This window comes from Branchiostoma floridae, chromosome 13 (assembly GCF_000003815.2).
Source record: "Branchiostoma floridae strain S238N-H82 chromosome 13, Bfl_VNyyK, whole genome shotgun sequence".
NCBI classification, from domain to species: Eukaryota; Metazoa; Chordata; class Leptocardii; order Amphioxiformes; family Branchiostomatidae; genus Branchiostoma; species Branchiostoma floridae.
The window spans coordinates 323,769-342,194 of NC_049991.1; the positions used below are offsets into that span (position 1 = coordinate 323,769).

The 18,426-nt window shown below is 40.5% G+C and overlaps 2 protein-coding genes across 2 annotated transcripts in view; one reads left to right on the plus strand and one right to left on the minus strand.

The window, feature by feature from the left end:
- The window catches only part of LOC118429281 (gem-associated protein 5-like), a 40,198-nt gene extending 34,734 nt beyond the window's left edge, over nt 1-5,464 (plus strand). The window contains exons 19-20 of the mRNA XM_035839761.1: nt 779-1,806; nt 3,554-5,464. Of these exons, the coding sequence (XP_035695654.1) occupies nt 779-1,806; nt 3,554-3,739 (1,214 nt within the window). The 3' untranslated portion in view covers nt 3,740-5,464. The remainder of the gene's footprint in view (nt 1-778; nt 1,807-3,553) is intronic.
- A 2,926-nt stretch (nt 5,465-8,390) lies between these two features.
- LOC118428769 (RNA demethylase ALKBH5-like) lies at nt 8,391-17,759 on the minus strand. The gene is made up of 4 exons (XM_035838959.1): nt 16,980-17,759; nt 14,640-14,720; nt 12,738-12,862; nt 8,391-9,626 (listed from the first exon to the last, which is right to left on the minus strand). Exons 1-4 carry the CDS (start codon nt 17,708-17,710, stop codon nt 9,400-9,402), a joined length of 1,164 nt encoding a protein of 387 aa, XP_035694852.1. The 5' UTR covers nt 17,711-17,759; the 3' UTR covers nt 8,391-9,399.
- Nucleotides 17,760-18,426: the final 667 nt, after the last annotated feature.

Sequence of the window (18,426 nt, forward strand, 5' to 3'; positions counted from 1 at the left end):
TCCTCATAGGTGCTGGCTGCCCACAATGGATGGATTGTTTGGATGTATGTATGGATGGGTGGGTGGATGGATAGATGGGTGGATGGGTCTATCAATACACCTGGTTTTGAAGAAAGAATGAATGGATCATTGGGTGGGTGAATGTATGGAATTGATGGATGGGTGAGTGAGTGAGTGAGTGGATGGATGGGTTGATGATGGATGTGTGTGTGTGTGTGTATGATGGATGATGGTTGGGTGGATGTATGATGGATGGATGGGTGGGGGTTGTTGGATGGGTGGCTGGATGGATGGATGGGTGGATGGATGATGGATAGATGGATGGGTGGGTGGGTTGGTTGGGTGCTTTGTTTGATAGGTGGCTGGCTGGCTGGATGGGTGAGTGAGTGGATAAATGAATGCCCTTTATGTATACTGGGTGGCCTTAGCCACTTTCTCCAGGTCCAGTGGGTAGGGCGGTCAATATTGCAAAAGAAGTTTCCTACCATAATTGCCCACTTTCTCATCCCTTGTGGTCTGTTTGTTTCAACGCATCTTACAAATAATCATGCCAAGGCTATACAGATTTGATTACATGTGTGACATCCTCTCGGCACGTCAAAACTGATTTGAGTGTGCGTAACAAAAGTTGGATCTGAATGCTTCCATTCCATGGTGAGGAAAAGGTTTAGGAAAGAACTATTGAGTTTACATTGTTTTAACTGTCATTGTATAACAACTTAAATTTGTTTACTAATTTTACTGATTGAAATTGATGATGAAATGTTTTTTTTTCCAGGCAGTTTTTCCCTCAGACAACTGGACACGTTGACAGGGGAAAAATGTTTCATGGCAAAAGTCACGGTGCAGGGCAACTGTACAAGTCTACAGCATATTTTAAGTTGTCTGTCAGCATTTTATCATGTGGCCACACTGTATGAACTGTGGTGGAGTGGACCTCATCAAGCTGTTCAAATGGTAGACAGTGGAGATGGTTACCTGGTCTCCAGTGCTACAGACCAACCACAGAAATGCAGTACTGATGGATCCTACACCATGAAGGCTGCTGCCTCAACACCAGAGGAGAACAACACGTTTCCTGCCACAGACCAGATGTACTCTGTGTTCATCCAACAGCTCCAAGCAATATCAGCTGCTGTCCTCATACCTGACGTAGCTCGGAGGTATGCCCTGGAGGAGAGGCTGGCAGAGATGGAATCTACCCTTCATGGGGCAGCTGCAAATCAGAGACAATCAAGATTGTCAAAAAATACAAGCACCTGCAATACAGTACAGACAGACGGTAACTACACCTGCAGCACAGTACAGGCAGATGGTAACAACACCTGCAGCACAGTACAGGCAGATGGTAACAACACCTGCAGCACAGTACAGGCAGATGGTAACAACACCTGCAGCACAGTACAGGCAGATGGTAACAACACCTGCAGCACAGTACAGGCAGATGGTAACAACACCTGCAGCACAGTACAGGCAGATGGTAACAACACCTGCAGCACAGTACAGGCAGATGGTAACAACACCTGCAGCACAGTACAGACAGATGGTAACAACACCTGCAGCACAGTACAGGCAGATGGTAACAACACCTGCAGCACAGTACAGACAGATGGTCTGCAAACAGGTCCTAGTCGGAAAAACAATGCTGAAGATGAAGAGTGGATCAACAGGGGGAGCCTGAATGGGAACTCACAGATGATGGCTGGACTGGGTGTGCAACAGTTGGAAACTTGTCAGGATGTTAACCAGAGTACACAACTGTCACACCTTAAAGACCAGTTGTCTACCATACCACAGGGCTACAGGGTAAGTGCTAGTTGCCACATTCTTGGTCTAGTCCTTGCATACACCTCACTGGTAAGACCAAACTTTGAATACTCCACTACAGTATGGGATCCGTATACAAAGAAAGATAAAGATAAACTGGAAAGGGTACAGAACCAAGCTGCCAGATTCTGTACAAACAATTAACACACACTACAACAGGGATTCTAGTGTTGCCAAAATGAAAACAGATTTGCAGTGGCTGTCAGACAAACCAAAGGAAAATGTCCAGACTTTCCATGATGTACAAAATGACCAATAAACTGGTGGATGTACCAACTGATAAGTATCTAATACCAGCTCAAAAAAGAACAAGAAACAGTCATGCCTTCAAATACAAGAGATACCAACCTAGGATTGATGTGTTCAAAAATTCATACTTTCCCAGAACTATCATGGAGTGGAATTTGTTATCACCAAGTACAGGAGGGGCATCTTCTCTGAGAAGAACGCTTGCAGATAGATGTACAAAAGTTAGGTGTGACGGGTTGTTCGGTGTAATATAACCAGTTGTGTGAAGCTGGTGTGTTACGCCGAACGGCGGTTATACTGGCGATATAGATACAGATAGTCCTTATTGTTTGTTGTTACAAACCACATGCTCCTCTGACAACTTCTTGGTCCACATACATTCAACACTGCCCAGACATGTGGTCTTTGTGAAGAAAGTGAGACCAGACAAACACAGCACACAGAGACATAAAGATTTCAAAGTCATTGTGATAACAAGCAACAGGCATCTATTACATATGAGGGTCCTTCAAAAAGTACAAGTCGTTTTTTCATCAAATGAGATGAAATTTGATACTGAAATATTTCCATTTGATGTCCAGATTATTATGACTAACTGTTCTGTTGAAATTGACCACACCCTTGGAAGTCCTTCAGGAGCAACGAGCAGTGCAATTAACGTGCAATTTAAAAAATTCCCTGACCAATTAGCTATTGTATGAGGCAGGCTGAAACTGTACATGTATAAAAATGCATATCTCAATATGCCACATTACTCACTTTCACTTTTGAAAGCCGACCAGGTTTTCTTCTTTGTTGTTGTGGTGGAGTAAAGTATAAGTCACACATTCAGCTATGAGTCCAAATGCCTACATGCCCGAAGGCTAATATAATACCTTCATAAACAAAGAACTGTTGAGGGCTCAGAGATCAAAATTGGCATGCAACCTATTGAGACATCTGTCATTTATACATGTGTGATTTCAGCTTTCTACAGTAATTATAAGTTGGTCAGATCTAGTAAGAGGAATTTATCTTCTGGCAGACTTCTAGGGTGTGGTCATTTTGAAATCAATTCAGTCGCTCATTAAAATCTAAACAACGATATTTCAATCTAAAGAAGATGTATAACTTGGCCTTTTTGCCAAATTACATCTCATTTGATGATGGCATTACTTTTGAAGGACCCTTGTATACTAGAAATTTCCTGAAAACGTCCTTAGAGTTGCAAAACTACTAATTATATTACATTAAGGGGATAGATCTACATTCATTTGTAACAGTTAAAGTCATAATGATTGTATTTGGTCATTTTTCTACATTATGATTTTAATCGACCTTAGTACACTGCACAGCAATATTCACAATGTATGGATACGACTTTGAGGATATTAGTGTGAAATGTTGTTACAGTAATGAAGAAGCCTTTGTATTTTGCGTGAGCTGCAAGAATAGCAGCTGCTTACATTGTGCCATCATGTCCTGATGTGTGTTCCAGATCCTGCCATTCCCTGAGCCTGTAGAGTTGGCCATGACACTGGTGTACCTGTGCTGTCACTGGCCTCAGAACCAGGACATCATGGCAGCAGTGGGCCATGCTGTCATCTCCTGGGGACTCACACATTCCCACAAGTCTTCCCAACATCAGTATTTCACCAGATGGTTCAACAAAATGTCCACATAGACAGAGTGGCAGAAATTGCATCACTTGTTTGATAAACCTACATGATGTATAGCCAAAGGTGATTTTCTCACATCAATTTTTTACATACCCACTGAAGACAAATAAGAGAATCAATTTGTAAAAAGGTTGACTTTTTCAAAATTTAGCTGCTTATTCTTCAGCTTTTCAAACACAATCATGCAGTGTCCAAACTGCTTCAGGATGTAGTCTCTGAAACTTCACATCGCAAAAATGGCTGTTCAAGTACTTGTAACAAGTAGAAAGCATATTATCATTACCATAAAAACTGATAGCAGTGCATCACATTCTCTCAATTTAGATCTATGTTTAACTTTATTATTTGACAGTACAAAATGAATTAAACAACTGGATAACTAGTTAATGTTTATACATTGTAACACGGTCATTCAGATAGCATTCACTATTTTTCATCAGTCAGTTGAGACTGAGTCTTGGACTTGGGGAAATTAGGAGATTATATTTACATATGATATTATATAGATCAGAAAATTATAGAAATTTGTTTGAATCCTCCATTGTCAGTTATGTGGATAATTTATTGTTGAACATGTCCTTATGAATCTGTGGCAAGAAGATAATGTTGACTATGGCTGTTATCAATAGATGTCAACCATATGAAAATGCCATTTCAAATCGTAGTACAGTTTGTAGTACACATCGTAGGCTCAGCTTGTTTGCATTGTTCATCTATGTTGAAGAAAACTAAGACATGGGTGGGACTATAGAATTTTATTTTATTCGCATTCATTTTTAGAGTATGGGACAAGAAGCTCACAATGAGCTTATGGAGGTCTTCTGCTCTGTATATTACATACAATGACAATCAAAAGTAACAAAATTGAGATTATAACGAAACGTATAACTTAAGATGACATGAACATAAAGTAAGTCATTACGCAACATAAGAATAACAAAAATACTAACAACAAAAACGGGAGAGCGCATACAAGGCTGGCATTACCAATCAATTTCAGATCAGATTAAGTAAATCTTCCGGTCATTTTGATAAAGTTGAAAACATAGTCAAAGATATTACAATTTATCGAGTGTGGGAGGAAAGGGCTGCCCATTGTGAGAAGGGTGCATAAGGTATTGTCAGATGAGTTAAGGGGGTCAGGCGAGAAAAATTCTTCTAGGTTTAAACGGGATATGGAGTGCAACATATGAATCCTTTTGCTATTGTATAGTTCGCAGTGCAACAAGTAGTGCTCAGTTGTCTCGTTTGAATTCCCACATTTACAATTAGGGCTAGTTATACAATGGTGTTTGAATAGGTGTGAGTTAAGCTGGCTGAAGTCGAGTCTGAGTCTAGATTATAGAACATGTTTGACCTTTTGTCACCATGGGGATGCCCCTTGAAATTGTTTATTCACTGTTGGTAAAACTATTTCCAACATCATGGGCAATACAGAAGAATAAAACAAACATCTGTTTATGAAGGTTTATAGTTGGAATGTGTGTGCAAGACAAGTAATTATATTTAGTTACACTGTTTAGTTATTATAGGATTGATGACAGTAATCATAAGTCATTCTCACGTGGAGAGCTGTCCATGTCCTAATAAACATCAGGCCGGCATTGACTCTGCCAAACCAGATGGACTTGCATCAGGCTTGCATCACTGCAGGGTTTGAAGTTTCAGAGATGAAGAACGAATGTTCTTTTTTTTTAAATAAAAAATCGGAGAAAACCCACCTCTACCAACAATAGATTTCTCTTTTTTTGTTTTTTCACATCTTAGTCTTTGTCTTTATATTGACCTTGGCATTCTATGACATTAGTTATCTGTTTTCTGATACTTTGTTTTCAATCTATGACATACATGTACATGTGCTCATTTTACATCAGCTGCTTTGTAAGATTTACAATATGGAGGAAAATTTTTTGTTGTTGAAATGGCCGAAAATTGATGTGCGCGAGGATGTCATCCATATAATCAAATCAACATGGCCTTTACAGTCGTTACATGTGCAACTTTAATACCTCAGCTTCAAAATCAGCTCCAACCTCAAGTAGGGCATTACCCATGCTGAGAAAGGGCTCTCAATGCTTGCACTACCTCGTCCGTCTACTTGCCAAAGGTGGCATGCCCCCTGAAGATTTAACAAGTGTACAAAACTGTTATCAGACCTGTCCTGTAATATGCAAACGTTGTGTATGTTAGGTGCACTATGTCAAAGTCTAACACTCTCGAAGCTCTACAAAGAGCCATGAAGATCATCCACAGAAACAGTTATGCCCCCACGGCTACCCTTCTGCCAACTCTCCAGTCCAGGCGCGAAGGTGCAAAACTCAAACTGGGAATTGACCGGAAGTTCAATCATGAAGATTTTTTTTACTGCTGGTTCCGAGGTCAAGTCATAAAGACTGGACTTAAATGCACAACAAACGGATTTTGATGCAACTTGAGACTGCATTATAGTCTTAGGATGTCACTCTTCGTAGATCTAGCTACTGTTTGCTAGTATTGTGTACTCCTTACCATTTATCTGTATTTGTGCATAGCCATCTCACCAGCTAAATTAGCAGCCTTACTCAAGACTGCTTCTCTGTCTCGATTTCAAGTACCTTACTCTAGACTTCTCCCTGGAAATCCAATGACCCTTACTCATCACTGGCTGTCTGTCTGGAATGCCAGTGGTCCTAATAACCAACACTGCCCCTGGAATTCCATCAATCTGTGGCTTACTGTCCCAGTTTTCTAGACCGCATGCCTCCATCCCCTCTGGGAGTACACTAACCACTTGCTACTAGAGCTGGCTCCCTGACTGGAATTCCAAACATCCCTATGGACTATCTCCCTGACTGGAAATCCAAACATTCCTATGGGCCAGCATTCCTGTGGAACCATGCCTGTACAATTCCTAGAATTTTTGCAGTCTGAACACAATAATATACCATTTGGCTTGCCCCTGAGGCATCGCCAATAAAGCTATTATCTTCTATACAGCCGCTACAGAAACAAGACTGTAGCGAAGCGGCCTCGAATGAAGCTCCTCTTATCCATTCTTCACTTGCACACCTGGATGCCACACCCCATCAGTCTTCACCTGCATACAACTCTTCACATAAAGAATTTTTTACTCTGTTCAGTAGACAAATTCAACTAACATTAATCTGGAGGGTGTTAACTACATTCTGGGAGGCAATAACCGTTACTGTGTTCAAGTAGGCAAGTATGTCCACGAATGCTTATACTGTAGAACCAATAGTGTAAATGACATGCTAGACCCAATATGTTGACTTATTCATACCTGTAGATATCCATGTCTGTCAAGTTGTACTGTAAGTAGTTGTTATACATGTAGACCTTACGAAAGTCGCTGTACTTTTGTCGTGTCAATTAAGATTTCTATACAGCTACTCCAACTCTGGTGTCAAGCTCTTCATCAGCAGCTGACTAATATACATGTATGTTGTGATGAACCCTGCTGAAAGCCGTGGAGGAATCCATGGCTACGACAGTGCTGGTAGATGATGGATTTTCAGCTCCTTTTAACACTTCACACTTCCTTTAAACAGCTTATGTTTACAAGAGCCTGGACCTTCAATTGACCTTTCAAGCTGCCTAATTGTCTAAATTATGGAAATAAAAAACTAATTTGTACATTGTATTACCCTAAGGCCATGTTGATTTGATTATATGGATGACATCACTCCAAAACTGATGCGAGCGAGCGAATAAAAAAAAAGTTTGGCCAAAAAAAAAAAGTTGCCTTCAGTATGAAATCAAAGTGGCCAGAAAGGTTGAACATAGGACTAAACACACATAGTATGGTATACCAACAGTTAGGTGTAGGGACCAGTACATCATACGGGTGCAAAACATTTTTACTTCTTCTTGGAAATTAGAAAAAAAAACTGAAAAAAAATCAGAGGAACAGGTTTCGCTAATTACAAAATGGACACACTATGTCGACAGGCATTTGGGGTCTTACCGGGGGCCAAGAAGACAACAAGAGCGAAGTCAAGTAGAGTTTATAGTCAATTGTACCAAGTTTCTACAATCAAAGGTACAGAGACAGTGAGTTAGTCTTTATTACATGGAGATGAGATTTTAAAATGCCAGTGTGAGTCCAATAATCCACCAAACAGATTCCATTGTAGCAAAATTGACCAATTACCATTGTTTGGAGTATTGCCAGTTCTCAAGTTTCCACAATCAGGGCCAGGTTCAGGTCCGGAATTGGAAATGATACTCTGGACCTTAATTTTCTGTACTGGTACCTCCCCCTACCAACAACATATTTCTTTTCTTTCTGTCCTTTCACATCTTATTCTTTGACTTTAGATTTATTTTGGCATTAGTTATCTGTTTTCTGATACTTTTTTTTTCAATCTACGGAATATCTGTGATCATTCTACTGCTGCTTTGCACAATTTATTGTGTGGTCGAAAACTTTTTTTTTTTCGAAACGGCCGAAAATTGGTGCGAGCGCGGATGTCATCCATATAATCAAATCAACATGGCCTAATTTGTATAACAGATACATAGGTCGGCATGTGTCATTGCTGTCTAAGATGTAGATGTAGATGTGAGCATTTTGTCATATACATGTATGATGCATGGTGATTTCCATAACTATATATAATCAAGGAGGTTGAAAGAATATTACATGGCAAGGGCAAGGGGCTGTCAAACTCTTGTTTTAATGTTCAGCTTGGAAAGTTGATGTGGAAATAGCTTGCTTAAAATTAGTGTAATCTCCATGGGTCAAACTATATTGGGAACAGCCTCTATACTTTATATGGCTGTACAGTTTACTTAACACGCAAGTCACACATCAAAGTGAAACTCTAGTTTACCAATCTTCCTGGAAGTATAACATGCATTGTGTGAAAATTCTGTGATACACATACTAGAATATATTCTGTGTCACAAGGAAAAACAGTGACACTTAAAGTCTTAAGAAACTATTCAGTACATTTGTTTGGGTTGACATGGTATTTGTGCCTGATGACATCACATACTTTGATGTAGACCTTCCACAGGACCCACCACTGAAAGGACCAAGAATATGCCCATTTCAGCTACTTCCACACTTTTTGTTCAATAAGATTCCTTTCAACAGTTACACATTCCATTTCAATAATTTTCTTCTTCCCTTACACTTGGTGTACAGTTACAACAGCACTAGTTGAAAATGTTACATCTTCTATAATGATATACTTCTATAATGTAGGTGTTCTTTCCACTGTTGGTTGTAAAAATGTGCCTTTGTAACCGCATTTGTTGAAAGAAAACAGTAACACACATTCATGTATCTGTTGAATAGTTTGGTAGAGGGGAAAACAGGATTTCCTCTACAACAATTGTTAACACAACCTAGCAAATGGCTATGTAGAACATGACTTTAGAATTAGCTACCATAGAAGTTGCCGTATGTAAGAATCTATAGAAATGCACAACAAATGTCTGCGTGGTTTTCAACACATCTTTACTAGAATGACTGAAAACTGAGATGTTACCATAATAATAATAAAAAAAAAGAATGAAGTATTTTAAAAAACTTTTAAATCTAGGAGTTACAAAACAGTCATCTTAACCAGAATGTAAGATGAAGAGTACATTATGAATATTAATATCAGTTATGTTGAACAAGGCTGTGTGACCTTTAGTTATAAACATGTTTCTATAACTACTGATGTTTAGGCCTGTATAACTTGACCCTGCGATGTGAGGAGGTGGTGCTGAGATGGGACACCACATGTCGCTCAGGTGTGGGCGGGTGCCTCTCAGGTGTGGCCTGGTGCCTCTCATCTGTGGATATCTTCTCCCTGGGGCTGATATGGTTCACATCCAGTTTGGGGCCTTTGATGACAATACGATTCATTGATTGCAAGTTGCCATGTTTGTAGCTTGAATCTGAAAGTAATCAGTAGTACAAAATTAGGACTTAAACATGGACAAACCCTGATTTTTTTACTGCAGAACCAATATTTTCTTTTCTTCAGGATCTTATAGATTCAGGTTCAGACCATTCCCCTGCCCAGAGATGATCCTAAAACTCTGCCTGGTTTGTCTGCAAGATGGTGTTTTGCATTAAGATTTCACAGGTCCCACTTTTTATCTGTCCTTGTTACAAATACTAATGAGCTTGCATCATTCAACTCAAGCAAATCAGTGCCCAGCAGTGAATGCAAATTTCCAATATGGGCGACCAACAGTGCCCGGTGCATGGTGTCCAGACGACCAGTTTGTTTTATGATAGGATGACTGTTTCTACGTATGTTTAGTGGTGCGTACCGGTTACTTTCGGTTCAAGTCCGATTAAAACCAGAACATTGAGAACCGTTTTTTTTACTAATTGTCTTCTCTTTCTTGTTATATACTACTAGTCTAGTATCATCTAAAAACAAGGCTTGATGCCTAACTTTATTAATTGCAGCCATCGGGCCAGAAAATAGTGTGTTTGCGAAAATAAATTGTCCTACCGCCATGCGAAAATAAATTGTCCTACCGCACGCATCATTTGTACCCGCATTACAGTAGGCTATCCCATTGACCCCTATGACATCCCAAGCGCCATTTCGAAATTTTGGGCCGTGAAAAAACAAGCCGAAAAGATCGAATTTTACCATGAAGTCGTCTTTGGCAATATTTTGATCGCATGCGGCCCGGTGGAGTAGTGGTTGCGGGCACCGGATACACAAATCGCTTAAGTGCTTGTGTTCATATGGAAAAATTAGCAACCGTCAAAAAACGGACTTATAAGTCCGGACTCCGGACCAGAACCGGAATCTCTGGACTCAAGTCCGGACATGAACTGGAATGTGAGCTTCGGTATGCACCACTATGTATCTGCAGTCGGCATTTGGTGATTACATGGTCGCCCTTTACTCCAAGTTCAACAGACCTAAAATTTGGTACCTGATACCAGTTTGGACCCAGGGAGGACTGTCAAACCTTTGACGTGCTTTTCTCTAGCTTTGGATTATCAATGACCAGGTCTTCTTTGGCACATTCAAGCTTTCCCTTAGGATAACACAAAGGCCTATATTCAGATTGACTGACAGCTAGTCATTGGCGACGCCTACAATGGTGGAATACTGTAGTATACTGTAGTTATACTGTAATTTACTGTAGTTATGGAATAGAAATACATTGTTTTTACAAAAATGTATGCGTTCACATTATTTTTTGGTCATGTTTCTTCTCCTGACAAATCCTGTCAAATGGATTTTTGCATACATCACTTAAAAAATGAGTCATTTTGGGATGTTTGGCCATTTTTTAATACAAATATATATTTTGGGCTCCTATGCCCTTGTATTATAACCAAATGACCTGAAATTTGTTATGAAGGTGTGTGGAACAGTACTTCATTTTTACTTTGGGCACAAATGTACATTACATGAAATTATTGAATCTTAAGATTTTTTGCTATTTTCTTTTCTAAAAATACATAGTTTTGGCTGCCTTTGTATGAAAATCAAATGACCTGAAATTTGGTATGATAGTGCATACAGGATGTGTCCACTCTTTTTTTTTTCATTTTTGACCAAATTGTATATTTTGGCTTCCTGTGTCATGAAAAACCAACTAATCTGGAATTTGGTATATGGGTACTTAAGTTAAGCACTAGTCAGGGCCCGAAATACTGGGTGCATGTGCACCCAGGTGCACCTAAAATTGGAGCTGTGCACAGGGTGCACCCAAATATTCTAATAGGCTTTTGTATGTTAAGATATCATAGTATACTTCTATAAATCATATTCTTGACATCTTAAAAAGTGTAAGATAATAAAAATGTCTGTCATGGTACTTGTTCAAGAATCTGGTAGCTTGTAACTAAGTTTTATTATATGTATTAGGATTTTCTGACATTCTACTTAAATTTAAGTGGTGTACCCAAAAATTGTTTGGTGCACTCATTTTTTTAAGCTGGGTGCACCAGTGCACCTAATCCCAAAAATGAATTCCAAGCTCTAATGGAAAATGGGTCACATTGACCAGTCTACTTTGTGCATAGATAGGGGTGTTCTGGAAGACTCCATTCTTGTATTGTATTGGAGGCACTTTTTTTGAAAATCTATTTTGGAGTGGGATGATGCTTTGGTAAAGGTCAATTTTTGCAAAAGGTTGATATGGTACATTACATATTTGTATGGGGATGAAGATGTATTGAAATATGCTGTATTTGCTCAAGAGCAAATGTTTGCCTTTTTAGTTATTTTTGCCATGTCTCTCCTTCAATTTGGCATGGATGTAGAAATAGCAAATATCCCCAGAAATGTTTTTCACCTTTTTGATAAAGGCCTTAAAAATTACATTATTTAGGGTTTATGGTGAGGGCCTCTGTTTTACAACCTAATGACCTCAAATTTGATGCAGAGCTTCATTGGACATATGCCCACTTGCATACATCACATCACATCACATCACAAACATTATTTTGGGATTTTTTTGCAATTTTTAGACTTAAAAATGTATAGTTTTGCCTCCTGAATGACCTGAAATTTGGTATGAGGGTCCATATGAGTTGTCCCCACAGGACTCCATTCACACTTATGTTATACATACATAATTTAAGAATTGTTAAATCTGGGACTTTTTCCATTCTTGACCAACAAAGTGTTACTGTGTCATGAAAAAGCCAAATTATCTGGAATTTGGTAATGGGTAGCTTTCTTACTAGTAATGAAAAATAGGTCACATAGAGCAGTCCATTTGGCTGAGATTCCAGAAGAGTCCATTCTGGTATTGCAGGGAACTTTTTGTTAAATCCATTTTGTAGTGGAGCGATGATGTTTTGGGATGCTAGTAGGTCAATTTCTGCAAAAGGTTGAGATGGAACAGTACATTTCCGCATGGGGATGGAGATGGATTGAAATATGCTATATTTGCTCATGAGAAAATGTTGGCCTTTCCAGGACACATCCAAAGTCATCATGCATTGTTCTAATAACTTAAATAAGTCTAGTTGGGTTGCAGCAATAAGGAAACCAGTTGCTTCCTTGCACTTAGTGTGTATACCTGAATGAAATGTACTCAGTCTGTCATCTGTGCTGGTTCTGTTGTCCTCCTCTCTTCTATCATGATTGACATGTACCATCTGTACCTCTGTGGTGGGAGCCAGGCGGGGTGCATCGTCACGAACACTGGATGGACATACATGTAGAAGTGACTCCATCTTTATGCCATATATAGTATGACAACTACATGGTCTGGTCATGACGCAAAAATAAAAGTGGTTTAATTCCTTTGGTAAGCCAAGTCGGACTAATTTGTGAGCATTAATGGATTTTTCAGAACCAACCCTCGGGTGGTTTTGAACTTAAGTTTTGAACGGGATGTTTTTTATTTGTCGGATTTGGTATTAGTCGGATTGTCATCATGAATGCCAAAGTGTTCTGAATCTGGATTAAAGTCTGGGTATGTGGGGTCACAGTTTGTCAAGCGGGAAAGGGAAAATCTATACATTTGAATTGGATATTTCAGCTCTAAAATCCATTCCTTTGTCACAGCCACCAATTTGAGTTCTCACTGGTCGACTGAGAAAATGGCAGTCATGATTTGGGGGATCAGGAGATCCAGTGGTGGACAAGTCCACTAGTCCCATTGTCCAGGGCAAGTCAGATTTTTCCATGAGTGCTACTCCAGCCCCACTGCAGTGATAACGAAGTAAGAGTGAAGAGTCAAAGTGATATCAATCCAGTTACACTCAAAGAGCTATAGGGCTCATTCAGTCATGTGATCCTCCCCCTGGCAACCACCCGGCTGCCATAGCAACAAGCGAAGTCAGCCATCTTGGGGTACCAGATTCAGCCTGTCTATAGGGGGACCCTACGCAACTCTCCGTAAATATTGTGAATATTTCCTAAACAATGCACAATTTCTCTTCAGAACATTTAGTTTCATAATCACTGTGGATCTAACTAGTTGAAATTTAAGAATCAATGTGTGTAGTAGACATTTTGTATCTGAACAAGTCAGCAAACAATCAGCTAGTTTTAATGTCAACTGGGCACCCACACCGGTGATAATAGTGACCTACATTCCCAAACAGCGGAGTCCAGAAACGACAGGAAGAGCATGTCCTCTAGTTCTGTTAAGAATTTCTATAGCCTGGTATCCAGCCGTATCACAGCTTCCGTGTCTCTCCTGTCCTCTCCACAAATATGTTTTTATAAAAATATCAAAATGGTCCCATCTTAGCGAAGGTCAGGTGGAACCGGTCAGGTCCTGTGGTTGTTCAAATTTTGAATCTTGAACTTTCCGGATCACAACACACTTTCTGTCAACTAGATTTCAACTAGGTCCATGCAACAAGCACGCCTGATGATGATGATGATGATGATATTTTCTCCTACACTTTGTACTTGTCCACATACATGTACTACATTGTTGTAAGCCCGGCACATCTTGAACTGATCAATGGACTCTGCTCACTTGCCGTGCTTGTAGACTGGGTCAAATTTTCCCTCCCTGATGAAATATGGATAATTTCCATCCAATTTTTGTACTGAAAATAGGATGTGAGGTTGAAGGGTCTTTGTATAGTCAAACAGGACAAACAACTTCACTTTTCTCAGACATTTAGAGACCTTCCGTCACCGAGGAACTTCGCTGTAGTGTCGGTACCGCAAGATGGCCACACACGGGAAGGGGTGAAGGGGTCTCCTACCCCCGACTTTTTGCAAAAGTTTTTATTTCTTTTCTTTTCTACCGACCAACCCAATTTTTTTCTGAAAAAATCCGAGAAACAAGAAATAAAATTGGTGTGGCCTAATCTATTGGAAAATAACACTCCCTTATCGATCTAGAGTTTAGTACTACTTCTATAAAGATGGAATTTGATACACATCAAGGTAAAACTTTCACAAGTACATGTGCATATATACCTCTTTCACGACTTGCAGCCAAGTGGAAACTTACCGTCTGAGAATGATGACTGCTCGTCGGTGTTTGATGTCCTGTGGCCGCACACAGTGAGTGATCTCATCTGCTGCATAGTCACTGTAGGGAACAAGTCAACATGTCAAGTGTGGGTTAAGGACTGGAGACGTGACGAAACTAACCAGGACTGAGGCAGTATCAGCTGAACAGTTCAGGGGCAGAAGTCACCACATCAGATGGTACCTGGTACCTACACTACAGACTGGAAAATATACGTTTTCTAACATATTTGCCTTCCAGATTTTTGTCTTGTTGTATGTCTTGCTACAGACTCCTGGACGCCTCACCCATAGTTACCTTCTGCATGGCAGCCATGTTGTCACTGGCTGTCTTTATTGGAAATTCCACATGTACAGGGAAGCTGACATTGTCCCTGTCAATAACACTGTTATTTGTATAATTGATAGGATGATCCTGTCAATAGCCATTGTCATCGTCCTTCTTTATACAGTATGCACCTGTATTTACACAGAATGTACATGAGGGGTCAAAACATTGATTGGAATATACTGGAAATTACAATAAGATGGGTGAAATCTGCCAAAATACTTCGATGCTTGACCTTGATGGCTATGGTAAACATTGAAGGCTGCTGTATTCTGGCAGATTAAATAAGTTGAATATGTGGCCTTGGAATCAAGAAATAACCAGAAAAAAATGAACAATATAGTTATTCTATTAACGATATGTTGATACAATGTATGTAATTAGAATCTTGGATGTAGTTATATTTTCAGTAATATTGTGATCAAAGATGAAAATAAACATGACCACAGGCCGGGATCACCAAAGGCCAGTAATACCATCGTTTAATACAGTGTGTTTTGTTCTGATTACGATGATTGGCGATGAAAACGGAAACTTTCAAAGTTGTTTATCTAGAAAAAGTTAGTGTGTTGTCTTATTTTGCCCAATTGGAACTTCTATCTGGTAGTGTTATAGCAAGATCGACCGATAACTTACGAGTACCGACAGGTTTTCAAAATGTCTGGGTCATAGCGGCAGGGCAAATTTGTAGAACTTAGACCTTGAAAAACGGGTTTTTAATGAGATGATTGTATGCAAAAGGGCGCTGACACACATTGTCAACAATCATCACAATAGCGAAACAAACACTGAGCGGCTTTCCGACTGTAGACGGCATCCCCAAGCCTGTAGTTTCAATGCAAAACACAAAACTGCGGTTTACATTTCTCGACTTTGTACAGATTTCTTGGTAAAAATGTGGGTCGCAAATTTTGTTATGAGGACAGCCTCTGTTTGCATCCAAGCCATCTAAAGCAAAATGAGGCCGTCATTGGACGGGAGGATGGCCCTCAGGCACTCACTATAACTTTCAGCACCACAACCACCACGGGCCGCACTAGTTCCGTGCACCTCTTGACACCTCGTGGGTGGGATGCCACTGAAGGCCAGTAATGTATGGAAATAGAAAAAGGGGTGCATGTTTTGTCTTGCACCGTTATAGGCGGCAATCATACGTATCAAACATGATGCTGACTTTGTTTGATTGGATCATGGTGGCAGAGAGCTGTCAACACGCAAGGCTATGGTCTACAAAAGTACAAGATTCAGAACAATCTCAGCTCACACATAGCGGTGAGAACTACGATCAAAAGCCCCTATATTCTACCAACCTGATGACATAAATTTCAGAATCTCGTCTCCTCTCACATGCCCTCACCACAAGATACCAACATAATTGCACTAGTTATTGTCGAAAATCGATGACACCTCAGGCCCAAGGTTGAAAATGACATTTGGTCCTGTGCAATTGGACAGTAGCCTGGATACCATACCCCAACCTCAAATATCTTTCGTGTTGGGTATGATATGCACGATAGATACTTGAGATCAGGCTGGGGTTTGGTAACCAGGCTAGTTGGACAGGTGGTCGTTGTGTAGAGGATGCTTAATGCTAACGTCAATAGAGAAAAGGACCAAGAAAAAGCGGTCGTAATGGCCAGGTGGTCGCTATGAAGAGGTGGTCACTTGGGCAGGTTTGACTGTATTGAAATTTTTCTTTTTTTTTTAAACTTCTCTATGCAGACTCCTAATACAGACGATCCAATATGGCGAACAGAAATTGCTTCGATCTTGAATTGTTGAAACTGGTGGATTGAATCGGAAAAAAGTGTTAAATACTAAGGACTTGCTGTATTTTTTAAATTCATAAATGCATAGACAATGTAGCCAGAGCGCCATACAAGGTTGTTGCCCCATGCACACTACTACATATATATTTGAGCCGTTTGAGGTCGTTACAGGTGTTTAGGCAGGTCGCAATAAGAACAGGTAAACAAACATCAGCTGCCTCACCTAAGTACCGTGCAGCAGCCTCTGGCAACAGGAAGACACAAGACGGGCTTGGAGACTCGGATGGGCTTGAAGCTGAACTTGCAGCCGAAACACAGCGCACTGTCGCTGAAGAAGGACACGGACACGATTGGCCGGGCAAAGATGTGTGGCGGGTCGATATGCGACACGATACAGCCTCCCGGCAAGTAACAGTTAATAACAGCGCTGTTCACAAAGCCTTCTGGTACGATCTTGGCTTCGACCAACCTACTGACCACCATTTTGAAAATCCAGTCCGGGATGTCATCGACGTCGCCTTTAGAGTATAGTCTCTCCATGCCGGGCCCCTTCCTCTCCAATTGGGACCCGTACGTGTAGCCCTCGCCAAAGAAGTACTTGACTCTTAGCGGTGCTCTGTCAACAGTATGCTCCTTATAGTACCCCCTGTCTGCCCGCAAAATGATTTCCTCAATCTTTTCCTCAATTTTCTCACATTCCTCGTGTGAAAAAAGAATGCGCTGACGGATGCCCTGGTGGATTCTGCGCAGCTCGTCTTGCCGATCCTTGGGTGGCGATGTGAAGTCCTTCTGTCTGGCGGACCTGTCACTTATACCGGGCTCCGGCCTGGCCTGCTCAAACTCCAAGTCGTCTGCACTCCGTCGGCGCTTCCTACTGGCCTGCATGGTGAGTCTCTGCGGCAGACGATCTCTATTCTGCAGTTTCTGCCGCAGATCCGTGATACCCTCCGCCATTTTGGATCTCCTACAAAACAATCCGTGTGCGCATGTGCAAACTACCCAAACTGCACGGTGGAGACTTCCATGCGCATGCGCGAAAATCGTTCATCCTAACAAGATATGGTGTGCTCCTCTGTGTTTCAACAGACTTTATATGCCGTATCAGATCAGATCATTTTTTCATCCACTGCGTTTCCTTGCGTGTCGGATATCATCTGTGTGTGAGCTACATAAAGCTTGTCACAAATATTCAAATAAGGGTGTCAAGTGTGGTCGTATATTTTATAGCCATTTGGTAACTTTTGCTTTGGCCATACTGTTTTTGTGTGGATTATGGAGGTTATAAATGAGTGGGTATATCTCAAGAACCGCTAGAAGGATTTTTTTAAATGTGGTAGTTAGGTGTCAAATTGAAAAGCTCCTTGGTTGATGCTTCTTTGGTGTAAATTTCAGCCTTCTAGCTGTTTGTTGTGAATCTGCAGTGTCATTTGTTTTGTGGATGTGTTTCCGGCTGAAAGAAGCAAATTACAGAATGGTCCATGTTACGAAACAACATTGGCATTTTCTCCTCTGACCAAAGACCCAACAGCCAAAAGCTACCTCAAAACTAATTCCCAAGGGAATGCATTTATGCAATTTTTGAAATATTTTCAAAGCGATTGTAATGCCTCCGCTGTTGAGGCGTCGCCAAAAAGAGTCCTGTGACTAGCTCTGATTGGCTGGCATTTCGG